The sequence below is a fragment of the Xyrauchen texanus genome, chromosome 6 (assembly GCF_025860055.1).
Source record: "Xyrauchen texanus isolate HMW12.3.18 chromosome 6, RBS_HiC_50CHRs, whole genome shotgun sequence".
Taxonomy (NCBI): domain Eukaryota; kingdom Metazoa; phylum Chordata; class Actinopteri; order Cypriniformes; family Catostomidae; genus Xyrauchen; species Xyrauchen texanus.
The window spans coordinates 30,869,397-30,894,452 of NC_068281.1; the positions used below are offsets into that span (position 1 = coordinate 30,869,397).

At 37.0% G+C, this 25,056-nt stretch overlaps 2 protein-coding genes across 3 annotated transcripts in view; one reads left to right on the top strand and one right to left on the bottom strand.

Moving 5' to 3' along the window:
* atr (ATR serine/threonine kinase) overlaps nucleotides 1-14,082 on the bottom strand; it is a 39,879-nt gene extending 25,797 nt beyond the window's left edge. The window contains exons 1-14 of the mRNA XM_052129029.1: nucleotides 13,911-14,082; nucleotides 13,699-13,790; nucleotides 13,354-13,506; nucleotides 11,365-12,230; nucleotides 10,039-10,220; nucleotides 9,768-9,947; nucleotides 9,503-9,687; nucleotides 8,595-8,747; nucleotides 8,235-8,433; nucleotides 5,549-5,799; nucleotides 3,685-3,872; nucleotides 3,492-3,592; nucleotides 3,181-3,352; nucleotides 2,193-2,363 (exon numbers count right to left, since the gene is read on the bottom strand). Of these exons, the coding sequence (XP_051984989.1) occupies nucleotides 2,193-2,363; nucleotides 3,181-3,352; nucleotides 3,492-3,592; nucleotides 3,685-3,872; nucleotides 5,549-5,799; nucleotides 8,235-8,433; nucleotides 8,595-8,747; nucleotides 9,503-9,687; nucleotides 9,768-9,947; nucleotides 10,039-10,220; nucleotides 11,365-12,230; nucleotides 13,354-13,506; nucleotides 13,699-13,790; nucleotides 13,911-13,966 (2,949 nt within the window). The 5' untranslated portion in view covers nucleotides 13,967-14,082. The remainder of the gene's footprint in view (nucleotides 1-2,192; nucleotides 2,364-3,180; nucleotides 3,353-3,491; nucleotides 3,593-3,684; nucleotides 3,873-5,548; nucleotides 5,800-8,234; nucleotides 8,434-8,594; nucleotides 8,748-9,502; nucleotides 9,688-9,767; nucleotides 9,948-10,038; nucleotides 10,221-11,364; nucleotides 12,231-13,353; nucleotides 13,507-13,698; nucleotides 13,791-13,910) is intronic.
* A 151-nt stretch (nucleotides 14,083-14,233) lies between these two features.
* zgc:110269 (probable flap endonuclease 1 homolog) lies at nucleotides 14,234-24,826 on the top strand. Of its 2 annotated transcripts, none has more exons than XM_052127694.1 (11): nucleotides 14,234-14,368; nucleotides 15,895-15,970; nucleotides 16,174-16,276; nucleotides 18,991-19,045; nucleotides 19,290-19,351; nucleotides 19,449-19,585; nucleotides 20,264-20,324; nucleotides 21,437-21,568; nucleotides 22,066-22,211; nucleotides 22,376-22,517; nucleotides 23,375-24,826. In XM_052127694.1, exons 1-11 carry the CDS (start codon nucleotides 14,242-14,244, stop codon nucleotides 23,429-23,431), a joined length of 1,098 nt encoding a protein of 365 aa, XP_051983654.1. In that variant the 5' UTR covers nucleotides 14,234-14,241; the 3' UTR covers nucleotides 23,432-24,826. The 2 variants fall into 2 exon arrangements, with proteins under 2 accessions (XP_051983654.1, XP_051983655.1); XM_052127695.1 differs by having other exon boundaries at nucleotides 16,252-16,276.
* The last annotated feature ends 230 nt before the right edge of the window (nucleotides 24,827-25,056 follow it).

Consider the following 25,056-nt stretch of genomic DNA (forward strand, 5'->3'; position numbering starts at 1 on the left):
ACATTTCAGTTAACTTGCATTGGGACATAACGCATCTCTACAAGCGTTTAACATGCTCAGGGTTGCCTGATAAGAGACGCAACACCCCCAGTTTGAGATTTATATTTGCGCAAATTGGAAATATTCCGTCTAATGTTATACTTAATTTGTGCAATCTGGCAACCATGCTCGTGAGTGCACTTTTTCTGTCTCTCACTTTTCCCTTTGAACAAATTTAGCGATCTGTAGTGCAATATTCTGCTCAAGGAAAAGTGTTATACGGCTACTCTGTGTCCATTCTTGAGGCTGCTTGTGATGTTTGGTGCTACTTTGCAGGTAAACCTTCTCAGTGATTAAATGAAATATAGAAGTAGATCTCGGCATCATTGACACATGGAGGAGTAATCATTGACATGCAAAACCATCCAGGAGACCCGCATCATGACCCTTTTAGCATGTAAACGGGTAAAGTTTTAGAAAAAACAAGTAAACTCGCCTCCTTTGCGACAAACATGAAAAGTTCTATAATTTTTTTTATTAAAACAGACCCCTGATGTAGAGATTGTTAGATTGAATAATAAATTAACAGGGAAGTAGAGATGGTAAAATACATTTATAATCTCAATCTTTATTCAGTTTTTTAATGCCTGATAGAAAAGTATCTACCTTTGTAGAGCACTGTACAAAACTTTAGAAAACCTTTTTAAAAATATTAATAATTACACACCATCACCTTTACCAATTTGTTTCAGGATTTTACATGAGTAAAACAAATTGTTATATTTTAACAAAATGTTTCAGTTTCATTTGAAATAATCTAAAAGGTAGAACTAATTTTATATCAACAGTGGCAGTTTTAGTTAAAGTTTCAAGATGTGTTTCAGATAGTATTTATTTTTCATAAATACATTAATTTATTATTATTATTACTACTATTTAAGACTAGTACACTGACCTAACCATGGTAATGAGGAGCCTTTCCTTATGTGTAATATGTGTATAAATATGTAATATTAGTTAACAAATGGGATAATAATGGGCTCATATATGTAAATATGTTCTTCAATTTTTAAAAGGGGTAGAGAAAACCTGTAGATTTCTTTGTTGACATCATCAACAAAAATAATGTCACTTGATGCATGTCCTTGTACTGGAAACCATGAACAAAACTATACAACATAAAAGGAAATGCAACCCAGGATACATTAATTACAGGTTATGTTTAATCTATGGCAGGTCGACACTTGATGTCCAATGTAAAATCTGTCCTGAAGCAAAACCAGCTGAGAAATACTGAGTTAAAGAGACAGACAGGAGCAGTCTGGCCTCGCTGTCATGCACCTACAGCATATGTTAACTGTTAATAATCATTGGACAAAAGCTCACACAGCTGATGTTATTTTTCATTTAGTAGTTAATTTAACATACTATGCTAACATGTAAACTAACATGCTTTAGTTATATAACATGTTATAGTTATATAATTAAACCCTAACCCTATAATTGTTTATTATAATTCTGTTATCTTTCTTATTTTTTCTATTTGTTTTATTTTCAAAAGGGAGACTTTTTTACACATACTTCAATACAAAGTTTAAAGTGTTTGCTCAAAAATACATAAATAAATAACCCTTCTGTTTTCACTGATAATACTAATAATTGTGTAATACCGTGATTCCGTGAAAACGTGATAGATGGTTATCATACCGTGAAAATCTCATACCGTTGCAACCCTACTCCAGTCACATCAGTAACATTATAAAAGCTGTTTAATTTTACATGGAGAGGGTCTCTTCATGGGGGCTACCAAATTAGGATCACATGACCAGCCGAATACTACTCACTTAATCTCAGTAACCGCCCTGTTATTGGACACTTTCCCTCTTGGATTAAATTAATCATGGCTGATTTTGAAGTGAATTTCTACAATGGCATTATTAACTGGAAACAATTGCATTTGAATGATGCTGCATTCATACCTCTCAGGCATCAAATATGTAGACTTTTCTTGATACTTAATATTGGTTTGCAAACAGTTAAACACACTAATGCATAAGGATTGTTTTTGTTGGACTCATTACATTTTCTCAGAGTGATTTCATGATTACATCAAACTTTATTGAACTATATTAATCAAAAACCAAAGGCTTTTCCTTTACATCAGAGGCTGATTTTGTCAAACCTGGTATCGAGATGTCTATTATTGTGCTTACGTTGAGGAAACGGTTCAGGTCAGGAAAATCAAAGACATGTGCCACATTAGAAAGGATGTCCAGTGCCAGTTCTCGCTGATGAGCCGCCTCCTCCTGCAGAGCCTCATTGCTCTGATCTGGCGTACACCGGAGAGCCGTTACATGTCGTGAGTGCAAGGATTCCACCAAAAACTGTAATAGAACATGAAACAAAGTATGAAAAGAAAAGTGTGCATTTTGAAAATAATCTGCAGCCATTACTATAATTTTACAAAATGCGACGACAACAACAACACACTCAACTTGATCATTTAATTTACTCACTATGATAATGTGTGTTTTTTTTTTTTTTTATTTCCATTTTATGTTGTCTCTCTAAAAGAGTTAAATCAAGAGGGACAGAAAATTGAGAAGAAAGAGGGGAATGGAATTAGGAAACGTTGCAGTCCAGACTTGAAACTTCATCACCTATTTGAGTATATACACTACTGGTCAAAGGTTTTGAAACACTTGACTGAAAAATATAATTGTGCCACCATATTCATTTATTTCATTATAAAACAAAAATTTTATAATAATAAAAAACATTTTGAAATTGATGACTTGGACCAAATAATAAAGAAAAGCAGCCAATAAGTGCCTGACATAGATGGGAACTCCTTCATATCTGTTTTAAATCATCCCAGGGTGATTCCTGAAGAAGTTGGTTGAGAAAATGTCAAGAGTACATGTCTGCAAATTCTAGGCCAAGGGTGACTACTTTGAAGATGCTAAAATATAACACAGTATTGATTTATTTTGGATTTTGTTTAGTCACAACATAATTCCCATAGTTCAATTTATGTTATTCCATAGTTTTGATGACTTTACTATTATTCTAAAATGTGTAGAAAAAAAAATTATAATAAAGAATGAGTGTTTCAAAACTTTTGACCGGTAGTGTATGAGCACTACCACTACTACTAATGCTGGACCACAGTTTTGACAGTATTATTAGGGTTACACTGACCTGGCAAATTGGGTTCCTATACTGGTTGAAGAAGGATTGCAGTTTTAGGTCTCTACATGTAGCCAACGCCTGAATCTCTGTGTAGGCTGCTACTGAAACCTGAGTGGACTTTGAGAGCAGGCAGTGCAGGAGACGAAGCAGAGCAAAAGACACCAGGTTCCCTTCAGCAGCTCTGACAAGCGCCACAAGCAAGAAAAGCACCATAACATGCAACAATATCTTATACATATTTAAAGCATCAATACATATTAATAGTGGAACCAAAAGAAGACAATATGTTACATGGCATAAGGTAGAAGCATTTGCCCTACCTCCCAATTTCTCCGGTGGTAAATATCAGTGTGTTTTTGAGTTCATCGTTTCTGGAAGTCTTCGCATTTGTATAAGCTTCTTTCAGTCGGGACACAAGGAGCTGTGGAGCAGGAAAGCAAATCATAAACCATGCTCTAAGCAAGTACAAGCTTATGATTAAATAATTTTATGCGTTGATATGACGATCTGTACCTCTTTGAGAAAGCCATTTCCATTCCAAAACTCTAGAAGATTCTTGATGTTTTGGCCGAACATTGTGCGTACTTCCTGGTTTGGGTCTTCAATGAGGTTGACCAGTGCACTGACCAGAGCTTTTGTATCAGGGTCACTGTTACCCAGATCCACATGCTTGAACAAGTGTCGTATGTTCCTGATAAAGGCTACCATTTCAAAAGACAAGTTAACGTTGCATATAAGTTTCAAGTCATTTTAGGTTAGTGTTGCTCTGAATTATTTGTCTTCCTAAATAACCAATACAATGGTGAACTTGGACTTTATACTGAAACATATCAGCATGGACACATGAAGACCTTGTTTATTAACTTGAATTGGTCAGAAAATAATCAGGGTTGGTCATGTGACCTCAACATGTTATGGCATAATGTGACTCACCTTAACTGCAATAAAATATATTTTTCTAAGCCTGATACAATTGGAGCCTTCATGTTTTTTAATTGTGTACATAATTTAAAACATATTTGTCAGAAGTACTATTCATTTGCAGAATGGTGGAATGCCTTAAAGGTGCACTCAGTTTTCAGGTAGATCCCATTGTAGAAATTCACTATTCACAGTCAGCCATGATTAATTTAATCCAAGAGGGAAAGTGTCCAATAACAAGATGGTTACTGATATTAAGCAAGAAGTATTAAGCTGGACATGTGATTCTAAAATAGCAGCCCCCATGTAGAAATGTTTCAAAATTACAATTAATTTCTTTAAGAGTAAATGTTTTTTTAATGGGGAAAAAATTACTGCGTGCACCTTTAAGTCTGATACAGGGAGCAAAAGAAACTTAGAAAAAAAAGAAACGTTTCTTTTTCAGGACACTGTATTTTAAAGATAATTTTGTAAAAATCTAAATAACTTTAAAGATCTTTATTGTAAAGGGTTTAAACAATGTTTTCCATGCGTGTTCAATGAACCATAAACAATTAATGAACATGCACCTGTGGAAAGGTCATTAAGACACTAACAGCTTACAGACGGTAGGCAATTAAGGTCACAGTTATAAAACTGAGGACACTAAAGAGACCTTTCTACTGACTCTGAAATACACCAAAAGAAAGATGTCCAGGGTCCCTGCTCGTCTGCGTGAACGTGCCTTAGGCATGCTGCATGGAGGCATAAGGACTGCAGATGTGGCCAGGGCAATAAATTGCAATGTCCGTACTGTGAGACTCCTAAGACAGCACTACAGGGAGACAGGAAGGACAGCTGATCGTCCTTGCAGTGGCAGACCACTGTACTATGGAGCGGGACCGATTTGGAGGTGGAGGGTCCGTCACGGTCTGGGGCAGTGCGTCACCTCATCATCGGACTGAGCTTGTTGTCATTGCAGGCAAGCTCAACGCTGTGCGTTACAGGGAAGACATCCTCCTCCCTCATGTGTTACCCCCCCCCCCACCCCACCCCCTCCTCCTCTGCTCAGGGACACATTATTCCATTTCTGTTAGTCACATGTCTGTGAAACTTGTTCAGTTTATGTCTTAGTTAGAGTTTAGAAAAGTATAAGGTTTAGTTTAATGATTATATAATATTTACTTTTGATATGTACTGGATTTGCCTCTAGGTTACAGTGTAATGCTTAGATCATTGTAAAACAATGATGCAAGCCACTTTTAAAACGATGAGTATTGTGAAAAGTGCTATAAAAATAAAAATTACATGACATGCAAGATTGACAAAAAGTCTTCTTGACTTAAATACTTCAAAAGCTCACAGTAATTAAATTTAGCCACTTACATTCTTCTAAATAAGCTTTTAATCCCCATCAGTGTAAAAAAATAGAAAAATTAAATATCGCTTTATTGACAGTGATGCTGACTGGACTAACCTTTCTTCACCTTCATGTCCTCTCCAGTTTTGAGCAGCAATAGAAATGGGGTGAGAATGGAGGCACCGATGAAGGATGTTTGGCTGAGATGGGAGTCTGAAATGCTGAGACCATTACAGAGTAGCTCATGGGGAGGCATCGTCTCCAGAGGAAACTGCAGCTGTGAACTCTCAGACAAACAGCAGGCCAGTTGACCTGTAATGCCAGCCAGCTCTATCTTTACTTGTGTTGAGCTGTCCTGAAGTCTGTTCCTAAATACAGTTGAAGTCAGAAGTTTACATACACCTTAGCCAAATACATTTAAACTCAGTTTTTCACAATTCCTGATATTTAATCGTAGAAAACATTCCTTGTCTTAGGTCAGTTAGGATCACTACATTTTAAGAATGTGAAATGTCAGAATATTAGGAGTGAATTAGTTATTTAATCTTTCCTTTCATCACATTCCCAGTGGGTCAGAAGTTTACATACACTTAGTACTTGGTTGAATTGCATTTAAATTGTTCCACAAGCTTCTCAAAATAAGTTGCTGTAATTTTGATCCATTCCTCCAGACAGAGCTGATGTTATCGAGTCAGGTTTGTAGGCCTTCTTGCTCACACGCTTTTTCAGTTTTGCCCACAAATTTCCTATCGGATTGAGGTCAGGGCTTTTTGGTGGCCACTCCAATACCTTGACTTTGTTGCCCTTAAGCCATTTTGACACAGCTTTGGAGGTATGCTTGGGGTCATTGTCCATTAGGAAGACCCATTTGCGACCAAGCTTTAACTTCCTGTCTGATGTCTTGAGATGTTGCTTCAATATATCCACATAATTTTCCTACCTCATGATGCCATATATTTTGTGAAGTGCACCAGTCCCTCCTGCAGCAAAGCTCCCCACAACATGATACTGCCACCCCCATGCTTCATGTTTGGGATGGTGTTCTTCGACCTCACCATTTTTCCTCCAAACATAATTATGGTCATAATGGCCAAAGAGCTCATTTTGTTTCATCAGACCAGAGGACATTTCTCCAAAAAGTATGATCTTTGTCCCCATGTGCACTTGCAAACTGTAGTCTGGCTTTTTTATGGCAGTTATAACATTGGTTTCTTCCTTGCTGAGCAGACTTTCAGGTTATGACGATATAGGACTTGTTTTACTGTGGATATAGATACTTGTCTACTTGTTTCCTCCAGCATCTTCACAGAGTCCTTTGCTGTTGTTCTGGGATTGATTTGCACTTTTCGCACCAAACTACGTTCATCTCTAGGAGACAGAATTCATCTCATTCCTGAGCAGTATGATAGCTGCGTGGTCCCATCGTGTTTACACTTCCGTACTATTGTTTGTAAAGATGAACGTAGTAACTTTAGGCGTTTGGAAATTGCTCCCAAGGATGAACCAGGTCCAATATCTTATTTTCTGAAGTCCTTGCTGATTTCTTTTGATTTTCCCATGATGTTAAGCAAAGACGCTCTGAGTTTGAAGGTAGGCTTTAAAATACATCCACAGGTACACCTCCAATTGATTCAAATTAGCCTATCAGAAGCTACTTTGCAAATTGCCTAAAGGCTTGCCATAATTTTCTTGAATTTTCCAAGCTGCTTAAAGGCACGGTTAAATTTATGTATAAACTTCTGACCCACTGGAATTAAAAGGCCATTGCAGACATGAACATTCCATTTCCATACCTTGTGTGAAAATTCTACAGTGTTCAGGGTTTCCACAACTTTTGACTTTTCCAGTTATTCATGTTTAGATAATGATTTTGAAAAATTAATGAACAGAGGTTGCACTCAAAAAGAGCGGTTTCTAGCTGAAGCATTTCTGAACTGAGCATCACTACCACAATTTATATTCATTAGAAAGTTCCAGGACTTTTTAATAATTTTAGAAGGAGAAGGGCTGAAAATAACAATAAAAAAAAATCCCAAATATGTCTAGTTTTTCCTTGACCATGGGAATCCTGATTAATTTACCCAGCTGAGACAACTTTTTCATCTAGATTCTCAGTGTATGACTGTTAGGGCCTGTTTACACTTGGCAACTTCATGCATTTTCAGTGATCAGATCATGAAAAGACCTGGTGTAAATGCATTTGAGATGGATTGAACTCAAACACTTCAGGAGGTGGTTTGAGACACATTCCAGATGAAACTGGTAAAGTGTAACTGTGTTAGTCACATATGTAAACTTTGATCTGCCCAAAAAGCATTGCATCAACATAACAGCTGTCCCCGAGTATTTACATAGGGCTTCTGTCCCACAATAACATCAAATTAACCGTTGTAAACAGACAGAACTTTTTTCCTCACTTATTTGATGCAGAGAGTTGATGAAACTGTAACACTGACATGAGAGCAGCTGATGCGCATCATACCTACGAGAAGCCCAGAGGGGGGGAAATAATGTTCGTGCACAAACAGGAAACACACGCTTGAACAAACTGTTCAAGGTCACTTGGAAGAAAATAATAAATCTCATCTTTTAAAATCGCTGCCCAGAATTAGCATAGTCATGGACATGAACTCTGGTTTATTTGCATATAGTGTGGGAATTGAAGATCAGATTTACAGTATATCCGTTTGGTGGAGACAAATTGGTCAAGTGTAATTGGAATGAGCTTATTCAATCGGATAGCTATCCGATCACTAAAAACCCATGAAGTGACCAAAGGTAAATAGGCCCTTAGATGACGTACAGAAGGACCTCGTGGATGAGGTTGTAGGATTTGACACCCAGGTGGTGCAACAGCAGGGGGAAGCCCCGAACAGCATTGGCCCGTTCAGCTTCAGTCTTACTCTGAAGAGCCCAGCGGTACACAGATGACCGCCAGTCACCACACACACTCTTCGACAGTAGAGAGAGCAGGAAAACACAGTGTGCTCGAGTCTGTGCAGCTGCGGATAAAATTACAATTAATATAAAATAAAACATAGTTCAAGTACATTTAAAGCATTTAGGAACTAAATTAAAACAAACAGCAATAAAACTTTTGCTTTGGTACTTCCTGTTAGGTATGCAGAAAGTGTGGTATACCATTAAAAGATTACAGACTTACAGTAGCCACGAGCAAGTTTCTGGGAGAGGGCAATCAGACTTGCAGGGAAAGAGGCTGTCTGATAAGCAGCTTGTGAAGAATGCTCAAGCACCCATGGAATCGACAACAGTGCACAAAGATTCCTGTATAGACTTGTGTCACCCTGGCTATTGGCTGCAAACAGAAAAAAAATGAATGCAAATGATCTAAGGCGATGTTTTGTCTTATATGCACATGAGTCCTAAAAGCTCCAGTCTCCAGTGACCTCGAGGGGAGTGCATCTGATTTCATGATAACATACACTTCATCAGTTGCTGCATGATGAAGTGCAAAAAGTTTAAAAAGACAAAAGAAAGTGCAATAAACATCTGGCATTGTTTCAACCTATAACACAAATATAAACACAAATGCGACATTTCAAAAAAATTCTCTGCTATTTCAGTGGAGGACCTGTATTAGCGGAGCTTCAGATGTTTGTGCTTCTCATCTGTGTCACTTCATGTTGATATTCAATACAGTGAAGAAGATCTGTAATGTTCTCATGCTTGTAAATATATTTGCTTTTTCAAATTTTCTGATCAGACTTTTTTTTTTTTTTTTTATATAACCTGTGCGTGATCAGCAGTGGTTGACGGACAGGTGAGTGGGTCGTGCTTCGTTGCTGTCTGGGATGCATCAGGATAGATTAGTGTTTACACCTCAAATGCAATGTGGTCGTGTTTTTGACTACGTTTGCTGTTTTTGTGATCTGATCACAAAATATTTTGGACTCTGTTGTGTTTAGCGCTGTCCACTTGTAATCGGCCTACTCATTCTTAATACAAGGAGTAAACAGAGTCTAACATAACATGCCCTGGAATGATAAACATAACTGACAGTTATAAACATAACTGACATGAAAACAAAGCCCTTTAGGAATGGACACATACCGTTAATGTAAAGGACAGCATCAATGATCCTGACAGTACCATCTATCATAGGCTCCAGCTCTTCCTCATTAGAGGAATTGGCCATCACAGTGCGACAGCTTTCCACTACCTGAGCCAAAATCTGAGGCTTTAACCAAATCAACTGCACTGCATCCAAGGTCTCTGATGTCTTCTCTCCACTGCCACTGAAGAGGTTTTTAAAATGAGAATCACTAATCAAGACAAACAGGCCTAAAATGAAATTGAGATTGTGATTACTTTCTACCTCTGTGTGGCATTCAGACAATGCTTGGAGCAGAGTGCAGCCAAGTGGAATATAACTGCCAGTCCTTGTACAATGCTCACACACTGGGTCAATTTGTGGTCCCTTAGCTGGATTAGCAAGTCTTCTAGACGACTGTCTACAGCAGCCCACACCTCACTTCTGCTCTTCATATCTACCTGGCTGAACATGGACAAGAATAATGTGCATAGTCAGAAAACAGATTGAGGGAATAAATAAAAGAATGAAGGAGATAAGAAAAAATATTGTATACATAGCCTGGGTTTTGGCCCCGCTCCTCAGCTGGGTTGGAAGAGAGAGGTTTGGTCGTTTGGCTGGAACCTCCTCTTTATACATACTAGGATCAGTCAGCTCAGAAACACTGGCCAGTGTATCCTGTAGTGCAGCGAAGGCCTCTGTCTTTAGGGCACTGTACAGGTAACCTTCCACACTCTGCTAATTTTAACAAAACAGATTTATTTTTACTATTATAGTATCACAAGAAAACGACATAGTGGATCCCATATATTTGCAGTATAATTTATATTTGAATGTACATGAACGGGACTGAGATTTGAAGGAATAGTTTACCCTCCTGCCATCCCAGATATTTGTGACTTTCTTCTCCAGAACACAATCAAAGATTTTTAGAGGAATAGCTCAGCTCTGTAGGCCCATACAATGCAAGTGAATGGTAACCAAAATTTTCAAGGTCTAAAAAGCACATAAATGCAGCATAAAAGTAATCCATTCAACTGCAGCAGTTAAATACACGTCTTCTAAAGCGATCCAATCAGTTTTGTGTGAGAACAAACCAAAATATGACTCTTTCTTACTCTAAATCTTGATATTAGCAGTCTCCTTTGCCATCATGGTTTCAAGCTCGATGACACTTCCTACTGCCATCTAGCACTCTGTGAATATCTCAAGCTCTAGGAAGTGTAATTGAGCGTGAAATCACGATCGTGCCTAGAGGCTGCAATGGCACAGTGTACAGTGAAAAAAAAGTGTTACATATTGGTCTGTTCTCACACAAGACCAATTAGATTGCTTCAGAAGATGGATTAAACCACTGCAGTCATATGGATTAGTTTTACTTTGTGTGCTTTTTAGAGCTTTCAAAATGTGGGTTGCCATTCACATGCATTGTATGGACCTACAGAGCTGAGACATTCTTCTAAAAATCTTAATTTGTGTTCTACAGAAAAAGTCACAAATATCTGGGATGGCATGATGCGGAGTAAATGATGAGAGTATTTTTGTTTCTAGGGTGAACTTTTAAGAGCTACTGCGGAGGACAAAATTTTAAATTTTGGTCTGTTGATCACATAAAGCTTTCGTATGACTTCAGAAGAATTGGAATACAGCGCACAATTAATATTGACCAATTTATGATGCTTTTTAGTCATTTTTGGAGCTCGACAGACCCTGTTCCATTCCCCTTCATTTTATGGAAAAGAGCAGCAAGGACATTCTGCTAAATTTCTCCTTTTGTGTTCCATTAAATAAAGAAAGTGACAGGGATTTGGAATGACCTGAGGGTTTTTAAAAATTATGATACATTTTTATTTTTAGGTGTACTATTCCTTCAAGTCATTACCTCCTGCTGTCCTCGAGTTCCAATGGTCTTAATCAGAGCTTGGCAAATTGCTGTGACTTTCTTTTTTCGGATCTGCACCGCACACTCATAACCAGGAGGAACAAACCCCAGGATGAAGCAGAAGACATCACAAAGTGTAGCCTTCGCCTCCATCACCATCAACTGCTCAAGAATCCCACCAACCACCAGGTTCTCAAGCCTCTCCATCAGCATGTTTAGGTGGACTCTTTCAAACTTGACATGAGCACCTTGCTCTGGCTGGAAAACACATTGGGAGAGACTCTGGAACTCCTTGGCATAGACACGGAGATCTGACACCTCACAAGCAGGCAAGGAGTCCAGAAGATGTAAATAAGCAGAGAAAAATGGCTGTGAATGGTCTTCAGGGAAACCTCCCAGAGTCACAATTTGAATTAAAAGCACCATGGACACTGCTTTGAGCTTTGGGCTTCCATTTGACATGATCAGACATGTAGTATCCCAAATGATGCCCACTTCTCTCAGGAAGAAGATACCTTTCAGAATATCTGTCAGAACTGTTAATGAAGTTACTAACAATGCCTGTGCTGAGGCACTTGAGGACAGCTGAAGGACAGTTGGGGTCAGGTAAACAGCAGCTTCTGTAGACGTGATGGAGAAGCATTCCACCACCACTGGCCATTCTCGTCTGACAAAGAGATTCTTATGCACTAGATCTTGCATTAAATGAATCAGCTCTGTTGAAAACAGACCAAATATGACTGGACCCTTGGCTCTGAAAAGATGTAGCAAAGAACAAATGACTGAGGAGATCCTCATGTGAAGATCCTCACATTCTGGGCTAGCAGCAATTCGCAAGAGGCGGTTTATGATCCATCTACTGAAATCTGTGAAGGGAGAAAGACAGTCAGAAAATCGAAGCTCAGCAGGATGTATTTGAGCATAACTTTTGATAGCTAGAGTTGCAAAGGGATAGTTCACCCAAACATGAAAATTCTGTCATGTTGTTCCAAACCTGTATGACTTTCTTTCTTCTCTGGAACACAAAAGGAGATGTTAGGCAGAATTGAAAATTCTCATCATTTACTCACCCTCATACCATCCCAGATGTGTATGACATTCTTTCTTCTGCTGAACACAAATGAAGATTTTTAGAGGAATATCTCAGCACTGTAGGTCCTCACAATGCAAGATAATGAGTACCAAAATCTTAAAACTCCAAAAAGCAAATAAATGCAGCATAAAAATTATCCATTTGACAATAGTGGTTAAATTAAAGTCTTTAGGTGTGGGTGAGATATATAATATAATACAATATAATATAATATAACATAACAGCTATTCAGGTTGACTGGGTTCTAACATCAACAGAATAAATGCAAAATGGACCAAGACTAAAGTTGTCTACAAAGAGAGAGAGATTTTATGTATTTTTAAATATTTTGATATTTAAAATATTACTCTTAATGTCACTCATAAGTTTTAAAACATTAAAGGAAATCAAGTCAAAGGTAAATATTAATAAATGACTTCTTAAAGTTTATGAAGCACACATATACCTATGACAAAATTGTGACAATGTATATGACAATTAATCATCATAATTGTGCAAGCCCTAAAACTTGTCATAATTGCAATTATTTGTTTGACAATTAAACCTCAATGTCAGCCAAATTTCATAATCATTTCAGCCCTAGTGTGGATTACTTTTATGCTACCTTTGTGCTTTTTGTTGCTTCAAAGTTTTGGTCACCATTCACTTACGTTGTATGGATCTACAGAGATTAAATATTCTTCTAAAAATCTTCATTTGTGTTCTGCAGAAGACGGAAAGTCATACACATATGGGATAGCATGAATGTGAGTAAATGATGAGAGAATTTTCATTTTGGGAGAACTATTCCTTTAAAAGATAGAATGTCAGACGAATTTGGAACAAAATTTTCTTTTCTTCTGATTTTCAAGTGAACAGTTCCTTTCAAATAAACTGTTTACATCAAATCAGCCTACCAGTAGAGCTGTTTTCTGTGTTTTTGAAGTTATCTGAAAGACATGCTGGGTTTAAGAACATCAATGAAGAGGATTTAATGATGTGCTGCACAAAGTCCAGAAGCATGACACATGCTGGTTCAGAACTGGTCTTCTTACACAACTCCAGAGCAACTAGAATATGAGAAAGAAAAACAGTAAAACTGTGAAGATATATAGTAAAGTCTGAGACAAAATCATACAAAATTGAATGATTTATCACCTCAGAATTAATTTGGACATCACTACATTTGCCTTAAACTTTAACATACTTAAAGCGGTAACATTAAAGTTAGTAGCTTAACCAAATGCAAGCTGAAATCTTACCGACATCAACATCAGTCAGAATTCTGTCAATGAACTGACACAGTATCTGACGAGGTTTTTGCACGGCCTGGTTGTACTCAACAGCACTAGCACTGTAAAAGACAAAAGTGGGTAATGTCTGACGTAAATATGTACATTAAGTACATGTTAATAAACTACCAACATTATATAACGGGAAAATGTCCAGCACTGTTAGCAGCCATTGATGTTACCTGGCTAGATCTTGCAATGCAGGAATCATTGCTGACATCTCCAGTCCCTGCTCCATCTTTACTAAGCAAATTAGGTTTTATTGTTTACAAAACAAAAATTAATTTAGACGTAATTTGCCTTATAAAACATTTAGACAAATGAACTCAGCAGTCTGTCCATCTTCTCCTCTCATATTCGCCTCACTTTCAAAAACTATTTTCGTTCTTTGGAACTCATGTACGGCAAGCGTCATGGGACAGTTTGTGTGTATTTGCGAAACGAGTGATGGTGATGTGCAGTCACGGTAGCCTATCAGCGCTCTGCAAATTGTACGTTACGGAAATGTACCGTATGACGAGGGACAATAACAACTGTCAGAAACCTCTTTCATTTAACATGGGGATCGCAAAGTTGGCAAAATTAATTCGTTCTGATGCGCCAACGTCTGTGCGCAACAAAGAGATCGGCGATTATTCTGGTAAGATCAGTGCAGTGTTTAATAATGTGAAGAAGCAGCTAATTGAGCTGTTTTACAGGAATGCATTACCAACATGAAAGAAGAGAAAACAGTAAGAAAAGCCCGTGACAAGCTGAAAAAGCCATTAATTGTTCTAATTGTTATGTATTTGACGGAGGTAAAGTTGTTTTTATATTGGACATTTGTTAGACATTCGGCAGGCAAAGTTAGGGAGAGTCTCTAAAGTGTGAAAAGGACAAAGGATGGTGAAAAATAGATTACTCTGTGGCTATGTGTAGCTTTATCCAGATGTAACGTAATGTTAAGTAGAAATATATGGTACAAAAAACAAACATTTAAAGCCATAAATGGCTTATTCCTTAGGATATGTAATGATATTATAACAATGTAATGTAACTGATATTGCATTTAACCTATAGCTAACAGAAATAGATGAATGTCAGACCTATAGCACATGTATATACAACACCTTTTTTATGATTTTTAATTTTATTTTCAAAAATAAACCTGTGTGTGGCCTGATGATGTCAGACCACCTGTGATATATTTACAAATACCTGACTCCAAGATGTGTATCTTACATGACTTGGATTTTGGAGATTTAATTTTGTGAGTTTTTAAGAATTTTTGAAATGTTCAAACTTCCTGATCATGTGACATAGTGATGTCAGACCACCTGTAATGCATTCACACACACCTGACACACATCTTACTTGACTTGGATTTTGGATTTGAAAATTTCAAAAATTTATAAAAAAATACACAAAATTATATTTCAAAAATTCAAGTCATGTAAGATGTGTGTCAGGTGTGTGTGGGAATGCATTACAGGTGGTCTGACATCACCAGGTCACATGACCAGGAAGTTATATGGAGTTGAAATTTTTAAAAAGTTTAGAAAAAATACACAAAAATAATATTTCCAAGTTCCAAGCATGTAAGATGGGTTATAGAGATGTTTGTGAATATATTACAGGTGGTGTGACATCATCAGGTGAAATTAGCAAGAAGTTAAATGGATTTTAGTATTTGATAAATTCCAGAAAAATACACAAAAAACATATTTCCACAATCAAAACTGTGTAAGATATGTAGCAGATGTGTATAAATACAAATACATTGCAGGTGATGTGAGGTCTTTAGGTAAAGAAAAGCCAGAAAGTTCATTAGTAGTTATAACATGGATATAAATAATAAGAAAATTTAAAAATATTTAAATATAACTGAATTTGTTTACCAACATAAACATTACACATGTAAAAGGATCCACTTTTTAATGTAGTCATGGATTAGTTGATATTTGTGCTGATATTTGTGCAGTTTGCACTTTTGAGACACTCGCTAACTTTTATTGCCCTTGTTGGGATCACTGTTTTGCGTTTTTCACTTTTGATGCTTAAAACAATTACATTTATCGAATACCATCATAATTACTTTTGTACCAATTAATGTTAAAGGAATAACCAAATGTCAAACAAATATCCAACATAAAAACAACTTTAATTCACTATGTATTTGTGCTCCAGGGAAGATTATTGCACTGGATACATCTATTGTGTTGAATCAGTTTCGCTCAGCTGTCCCTGGCCACCTGAAGCTAAGGTGAATTCTACATACAAAAGCTTGTCACATCACATCTAAAGTCATCTTAAAACACTGACTTTGTTTTATGCTGTATTAAAATCTGTGTCCTTTATCTTTATTAAATGTTATGTTCAAATGACATTCTAATACTTATTTATATTTACAGCAGATAGATGGTTTTCCACAGTGTTCTATTATGATATGAACTTCTGATGTTGTAGCCCTCTCACAGGCCTGTTTTACCGCACACTTACTTTCCTGGAGCATGACATTAAACCTGTCTTTGTATTTGATGGCAGGCCTCCCAAAGAAAAGAGAGCTGTGGTGAGATGTGCACTAGCAAATTTAAATGTCTCAGTAAAGTCTTAAAGGTGCACTCAGTAATGTTTTCCGCATTAAAAAAAAGTTTTACTCTTAAAGAAATTAAATGTAATTTTGATGAATGCATATACATTCATGATAATCCACATGAGATGAAGAATCCAGTTAGAGGTCTTCAACCTGACATGGGCCCGACAAGATCCGAGAACCCGGTGGTTTTCGAACCGGGTTCGGGTCAGTTTTTCAAGTAGGACTTCCGGTTGGGTTGGGATTTGTAATTAATGAAAAAATAAGCTTGAACCTTTTCGTGCACGCGCACACTCTCACAGACACATGCAAATGGACCAGCTTTAAGCTGCGTTCACACTGCCAGCTACTTTGTCGTGGTGTGTATGGAGGGTCTAAACAGCAATGTTTCTTTACAATTAATAATATTATTAAAATATTAGGATCACGTGAGCTCTACCATTTTCTCACGTATTGGCGGTCGCCCCCGAATGTCGCTCTTCATTTGCATACAGTTAAACATTTCTCAACATTGTCGTGTTGCTGGACACGCCCTCATACATTCGCCGTCGCTCGTGTTGCCGGAAGTTGCCAGCTCTCATTGCAAATTAATGAGATGAGGTTGTTTTGTTGCTGTGTGACGCAAGCAGGACGAATTTCTTTGAAGTTTGCACCGCGTCTCACTTTTTCATCAGCATCTTGCGCAGAACCAGCATACTTTAAACACCATGTCAAGTTAAAAAGAACTGCAAATTGTCAAAAAACGCATGTTGAGACACATGTGCTCAGTTTCATTCTTTGCGCTGCGTCTAGATTGTTTTTAGCGCAGGTTTCATAAAGATTCAACAATCTGAACTAGTTCAGGGTCCATAAAGGGGACTGTTTCATATTATTCCAGATTGTTCTGCACCAAGTGAAGTTTCAGTAAATAAACGGTAAGGCAATCAGGGGCGGCTGGTCCATAGGGGGCACTGGGGCACCGCCCCAACTGGTGGAAAGTTCTTTTAATTTTTTTTTAATAAAAACATTTTAAGTACATTTTTTAACTTATTTTAAGTGTGTGTTTAAAATTCATAATGGCTTGTAATATATAAAATATAAATCATTATGTAGGGGGAAATTAACTTCCTTTTCATCCCTTCTCTTGAATTCTGGCCAGGTGGGGTGTTGTTACGGGTCGAATTTCATTTTAAGACCCATGCAGTCATATCAGTAACCTGCAAAAAAAGCTGTTTTATTCTACATGGAGTGGGTCCCCTCATAGGGGCTGCCATATACTACTGCTTAAAGGTGCTATAAGCAATTGTTATGGAAAGGTATGCAGAACATTTTCCCACTCCCTGAAAGATACCACTGAAATAAGTGTCCTGAGATATCTCACCAGTCTCTGTGACAGCACTAGACTCTAAACGGCAAACAAAAATGTATCTGTGGGCTGCAGTCTTTGACACTTTGTTCCTGTCAATCATTATGCATGTTCTCATAGTGTTGTAGATGAAACAGATGGGGCTCAATGCCATATTCAGATTCAGAATAATTGCCAGTTCAGGGCGCTATAGAGTGCAACAGTGCCTGCCCACTTATTCAGCCATCTGGGTTCCAGAAGTATTTTCCCCATTCATTACTTTAAGAGACTTTTCGTAAAATCCCCCTTAAAAGTGTTGTAAGCCATGAACCAAACCAACCAGCTCCGAGGTAAATCACAACCACAAACTTTGTTTTTGAGGCGAAAAAGTATTTGAAAATCAAACAAAAAGACAAATGTACAAAGATGTGGATTTACCGTCCTACATGAGGGCACGGACTATGAAGCATTGCAAATTATGTAATTCAATAAAAAATGATGGTAATATAAAACTATTGATTTTAGATTGTTAATTATAAGTATAGAAACAATATATTTTGTGTATATTGCTAAATATCCTGATATGTACAAATATATAGTAAGTAGTTTAATGGCGAAGAGACACCAACTCAATTACGTCCTTCACAGTGCGTCATGGGAGTGGGTGGTTGCTCTTGAGGCACGTTTCGCGGGCTTCTTTGGTAGTGGTTGTCTTATTGTCATCTCTGCTAATGCAGACGTATGCCTTTAACGGAAGCATATACCATCGATGAACAATCTTGTAGCTCACTGTAGGTCCGCCTCTAAAGGTGTATAAGTTATAGTTGAATATCAATTGGTCTGTGGGATAAATGTATGGGATTTTTCCTTTTTAACCCAACTGTTGTACTCTATTTTGCTACTGTTGTGTTTGACAACCGTGGGAACATGCGTTAATGCTGTGTTTCTCCTCAGTGACAGTCTCAATGGTATCTTTTATGTGATGGGTTTTGGAAATAGAGGGCGTGGCTAATTCAACGGCAAAGTCTTGTGGAAGTTAGAATGGCTTAAATTGCTTACAGCACCTTTAAACTCAGCAACCGCCCTGTTATTTGACACTTTCACTCAGATTAAATTAATCATGTCTGACTTTGAATAGTGATTTTCTTTAACTGAAAACTATTGTGTTTCAATGATGCTGCATTCACACTGCTTGGTGTCAGTGTAAGTCCAAGATGACATTAACAAAAACTTACTGAGTGCACCTTTAAAAGTGATTTATTTTAAAAAAAAAATACAATAAAGAAGTTTTTGTACAAAAATAGAGGTTAAAAAAATCAATCAATTAAATATGAATTTAATAAAAATCTATTTTTTATCCCTGTAGCTGGAGAAAAGAGCTCAAAGCACAGGCTGGAGCAGCTCACTGAGTTCAAACACAGGTAGTATAAATGTATGGCCAAAACATTGTGCTAAGAATGGTTCTGCCAAGAAAATAAATGTGAATCACATTCTATTTTACGTAAATGTTAGGAAAAAAATAAGGTTAAAAAGACATTCTTTCTCCTAGGTTTTGTTAAACTCATACTGTAATGAGTTAGGCTCTTCACGTTTTTCAAGTTTCATGCTTCCCATCAATATTCACAGTTTGCTGAAGACTATGACATATTTCCCATGCTTTTGCAGTGTCCTGCTTTACACAAGAATGCCAACATCTTCTACTCCTCATGGGTGTACCATGTATCAGGGTATGACTTTCCCTTTTCCCTATTTAATTGACCTCAACCCAAATAAACCAAATAGAAATGTTTTACCACATAAGGGTCTTATAATTTTGACTTTCAGGCTCCAGGTGAAGCAGAGGCACTCTGTGCCCACTTGGTTAAAAGTGGCGCAGTTAATGCTGTAGCCTCAGAGGACATGGACACACTAGCTTTTGGTGGAACTGTTCTTCTACGCCAGCTCAATGCAAAGAAAGACAGGTGAGAAAAAGTCTCAAAATAATTTGCCGATTGCCGACTTAAAGATTCTGAATATTATAGATTTTGAAGGAGACCATTGAACAAGATAATTGAGGCTATGTATTTCAATGATAAAAGCAGTGTTATTGTTTTAGTAATTACATTAGTGCTTTTTTAAATGTTATTACAAAAATTGCTTACTTTATTTTCCATGAATGCCCAAAATAGTAAATGAAAGCTGCTTTAAGTTGGATACAAATTATAAATGGCTTTGAACCAGCATAAACTCACAGCTGGTGTGAGACAGTTTAATCTACAAAATATCCTACTTATATTAATACTATATTAGTACTGTGTCTATTGTGCAACCAAAATATCCTACTTATATTAATACTAATAATGACTGTTATTGTTGTTTCTATCATATTTTCTTTTAAATGAGCCTGTTAAATGCCCTCCTAAATACAAATAATAGTTAGGGAGCTATTTTATTTATTTATACCTTTATTTTGACCAACCTGACACATGTGTAATTATGGGATTACAAATATTATATTATTGTTATATATATATATTATGCAATATTAAATTATGGAATACTATGGCATATACAGAACTGTATATGTACAGACAGAGCAAGATACAAATCTTACACTACAAATAATTCACAGGAATGTCCTTATTTCATGTATCTCATAGTGAGGTGTCAGAGTACTCCTTGCCAAAGCTATTGGAAGCTTTACAGCTGACACATAAAGAGGTAAAACATTCAGTCTTTTTTCTGATCTTCTCCTGAATGTCTAGACCGACACAACAATGTTGACTCAATGGCATGAGATGGGGGCGGGACTGTCTGTTTGTTTGATCAACAGAAGTGGGGAGTGGCATATTCCATTTGGTTATAGCACAGAAATTACACACTTCAGCTTTAAAGGGGTCGTGACATAACTTTTTTTTTATTATTTTACTATGTTCATTGAGGTTCACGTATAATATTTGTAAAAGAACAAATTCACAAATAAATTATATATTTATAAAAAATTTACAAAATATTTGTAAGACATGATAATTTTTCACCGTTATACTGAACCTCTGTCAGAAATGCTCAGTTTTGGTGCTGCTTCTCCTTTAAGACTTGACAGTAAACGCCCACTTTTATGATTGGCTCTCTGCTCTTGATTGGCCTGCTATCTCCTTGCCATCTCACTGCTACCGGGTGGGGCTTCGTAAGTGATCAGGTAAAGTAGGCATTGATTTGTGTATGTGGAGGCGGTCAGATGCAAAAATCTACCGCAGTGTGACATCACAATGTGGAGGAAGTAGAGAACGAGTTGATTTGACAGCTTGGTTTACACAAATGTTCTTTTTGCATTGAGAAGGACGTTTTGAGTTCTAATACATGCAGTATATTTTTATAGTGCAATGACCTCTCAAATGTCAAAGGATCAAGGAAGGACCTGGGTAGCGAATAGTGGTTCTTGCTCTCAATGTGGTGCGCGGTAAGTTGTGGGTGAATCTTGGAGAGTGGCATGAGCCTCCACATGCTGTGAGTCTCTGCTGTGTCACGCACAACAAGACACATGATAAGATGTGCGGATTGACGGTCTCAGAAGCGAAGGCAACTGAGACTTGTCCTCCACCACCCGAATTGAAGAGAGTAATCATGCCACCACGAGAACCTACTAAGTAGTGGGAATTGGGCATTCCAAATTGGGAGAAAAGGGGATTAAATAAAAAAAGATCAAGGAAAATGTGATTCTTCATGCCATGACCTCTTTAAGAGAAAAATAATATAAAAGAACAGGACTTTGGTTTAATACAGGAAAGTGTGCTTTAAATTTTTCTTCACTGTCTTCTGTTTCTCTCTCACAGTTTGTTGACCTATGTATCTTATTGGGCTGTGACTACTGTGATAAGATTGTGGGCCTCGGGCCAAGTCGAGCACTAAAGCTTATAAAGGAGCATCATACAATAGAGGTTGTGATGGAACACGTCAACAAAAAGGTTCATTTTCAGAAACGATCTTATTAAAGGAAAAGTTCACAATTCTCTCAATATTTACTCACATTATGCCATCCCAGATGTGTATGACTTTCTTTCTTCTGCTGATCACAAACAATTGATCTGTTTCTCACCCGCACTTCATATCACATCTGAAGACATAATTTTAACCTCTGTAGTCTTATGGATTACTTATATTGTTCCTTTATGAGCATTTTGGAGCTTCAGACTTTTGGTCACCATTTACTTTCATGGTATGGACCTACAGAGCTGAAATATTCTTCTAGAAATATGTTTATGATCAGCAGAAGAAAGAAAGTAATACACATCTTGGATGGTATGAGGGTGAGGAAAGGAGGACTTTACATTACTGGATGAATTATTCATCAAACAGAATGTTATGTGTCAGAGAAATCAAGCATTGATAAAGTTTACCCCACTCGATGACCATATTCTGTACTAAATAATCCTGTGTAACTGACAGTTTCTGATTCTTAAAGACACACCCTATCCCTTCTAACTGGGATTACAAGGCTGCCCGCAAGCTGTTTTTTGAAAAGCCACAAATTGATGCCCCTGTACTGGCTTGGAATGAGCCTGATGAAGAGGGCCTGGTGCAGTTTCTATGCCGGGAGAAACCTTTGAAGTAGGTCTCTGAGTTTAGCATTCAATATGAACTGATACTGTATTCTTGGACTGTCAATAGCTGGACAAATAAAGGTTGAGAATGCATAATGTTATCTGATTCTGTTTAGTTTGTTTAGTTGTGTGTATAACCGTTCTTTAGCATCTGTGATCACTGTTTTAAAGGGAAATAAAAGTGCGGGGACGCATTCAGAAGTTTCGTGAGTCTCTCTTAAAGAGAAGGAAAAAGAGGGAGGTGGATGACAAGATGGGGCCAACTAGACAGTCACGTCTTGAGGAATTTTTCCCTGCAACACGGAGGAGAAAGGTAAGATATCAATTAATGGTATAAATTCTCTAATTATTTACTCACCCTCATGATATCCCAGGTGTGTATGACTTTTTTCTTCACCAGAACATATTTGAAGAAAAATTGAAAAATATCTCAGTACGTCCTTAAAATGCAAGTGAGTGGCGATTTGAAGCTCCAGAAATCACAGACAGTCAGCATAAATGTCATAGATACTACTCCAGCGGTTAAATTAATGTCTTCTAATGCGATACGATCACTTTTGGGTGCGAAAAAAGATCAATATTTAAGAACTTTTTAACTATAATTCAACATGAGGGTAAGCTTCACGAGAAGGTGGATATTTTTTCCCAATATGGAATGCCCAATTCCCACTACTTAGTAGGTCCTCATGGTGGCATGGTTACTCATCTCAAGAGGACAAGTCTCAGTTGCCTCCGATTCTGAGACCGACAATCCACGTGCATGACACTGCGGAGACTCACAGCAATTCCCTGTACTTAAATATTTATCTTTTTCACACCAAAAGCAAACATGTTGCTTTAGAAGACATTAATTTAACAGCTGGAGGCGTATGGATGATGTTTATGCTGACTATCTGTGACTATCTGTGAAACAGGAGCTTCAAAAGAGAAATCACCATTCAATTGCATTTTAAGGACCTACTGAGCCAAGTTATTTTTCTAATTTGATCAAAAATTTAAAATAGAAAAATAAAGACTTGACTTGGCTTGAAATGTGTTTTGTGAAGAAAGAAATTTATACACACCTGGGATATCATGAGGGTGAGTACATTTCTTTCTTCCTTTAAGGAGTAGTGTAAATTGGCTGCTTGCTTGAACAGTTTAACAAGCATTCTTGCCTTCCTTATCCAGGCAGAATCTACAGTTGTTGGAAGATCTGGTGGCACAAAACGATCAAAGACTAAATAAAACACAGTGTTGGTTGAACCATGTCTTCAACCGAACAGTCAGAATATCTGGCATATCTGATGATGAAGATAAAGCATGGATAACTTTCTCTACTGAATATTTCAATTTTTTCCAAAAAGCAACATAACATATAACCAGTGCCAAGAGAAAATATATTTTACATTTTTGTTTGTATCATGCAAAAAATACTTTCATGTTTGGTAACCTGAAGTAGATTACAGTAAACTTTTTAAACTACACTGTGCCTCATGTTTTCTTAATGTCATACAATACTAGTATGTGTTGCTCCTGTTTGTGTGGCTCCATATGTAATTGCTTATATAGAGTAAATGCTATGTATCAGGGGATGCACAGACTAGTCGACTACAACTAAGTAGTTGATAGGGGTCAGATAATTTTTTTTCATTGGCTTTTTGATGAGGGGGGGGCTCCACTAAGGTCCTCTAGACCTGCTCTAGTGTAGCCTACTCATTGGAGGCCAAGGGAGGAAGGGACCCAGACCAAAGGTCCTTTCAAGGCAAGTCAGTCCACTCAGAGGCCATCTTGGAAACACTCACATGAAGCTATTTTTATGGATATAAGCGGCATGAAAATACAGTTCTTATTGACAGTACATGAATGGGGAAAGTCTGAAATGTCCAAAACTGCCTCTCCCCTCACATAAAAACTAACATGGTATCAAAATAAGTATTATCATCTATTGTTTTTGTTAGGGTCTCATGCTCCTGATCATAATTGGGTGTGCTTTCAGCTTTGGGCACTTTTAGCACTGTGAACTTCCAGATATTTAATACTCTAACTAGTTTAATTTTTCAACTAATAATTATATTCAACAGTATATAAAGTATATGTGTAACAGCATAAATATGTCATTTCTGGAAATTACATTTGAAACTTTTTTATATAAAATGTTGTTATAGGTGCACTCATAAATTTTTTGCAGTATGTCGTGGCCTGGATTTTGCACCATTCAAAAACAGTAGTTTTCAGTTACAGGTGCCATTGTAGAAATTCACTATGCACAGTAAACCAGGATTAATTCCATGAATAAAAGTGTCCAATAACAGGGCAGTTTCTGAGATTAAACCAGTAATATTCAACTGGTCATGTGATGCTAACATGGCTGTCCCTGCTCCATGTAGAATAAAATAGCTTTTATATGGTAACTGATATGACTGAACTCTTCATCTCACAGAGTGATCTTGCTTTTGTACATGTTTTAAAATGAATATTAATTCCTTTAGAAGTAAAGCTTTTTAAATGAGGAACAAAAATTGTGAGTGCACCTTTTAGGCTAACATCATTGCTAACATTTTATGTATCCTAAATACACACAATTAAATAATATGTTCACACTTTTTGCATCATTTGGCAAAAATTACAGCTTTATTGGAAATGGACAATAAATACATTCTTTTCACAAGTGATGATAGTTTTCTTGATTTTTCTGTTTCTTCAAACATCAAGTTTGTCAAATTTTTCACCTCAAGCATCCACATCACAAACACTTTTATCGACATGGTTAACATGTACACCAACTTTGTAAAAAAAAAAAATTGCTAGTTGTGTTAAACTACTGTGGGACAGTAGTAAAGCTATTTTTATTGAATATTGAAATTATTTGT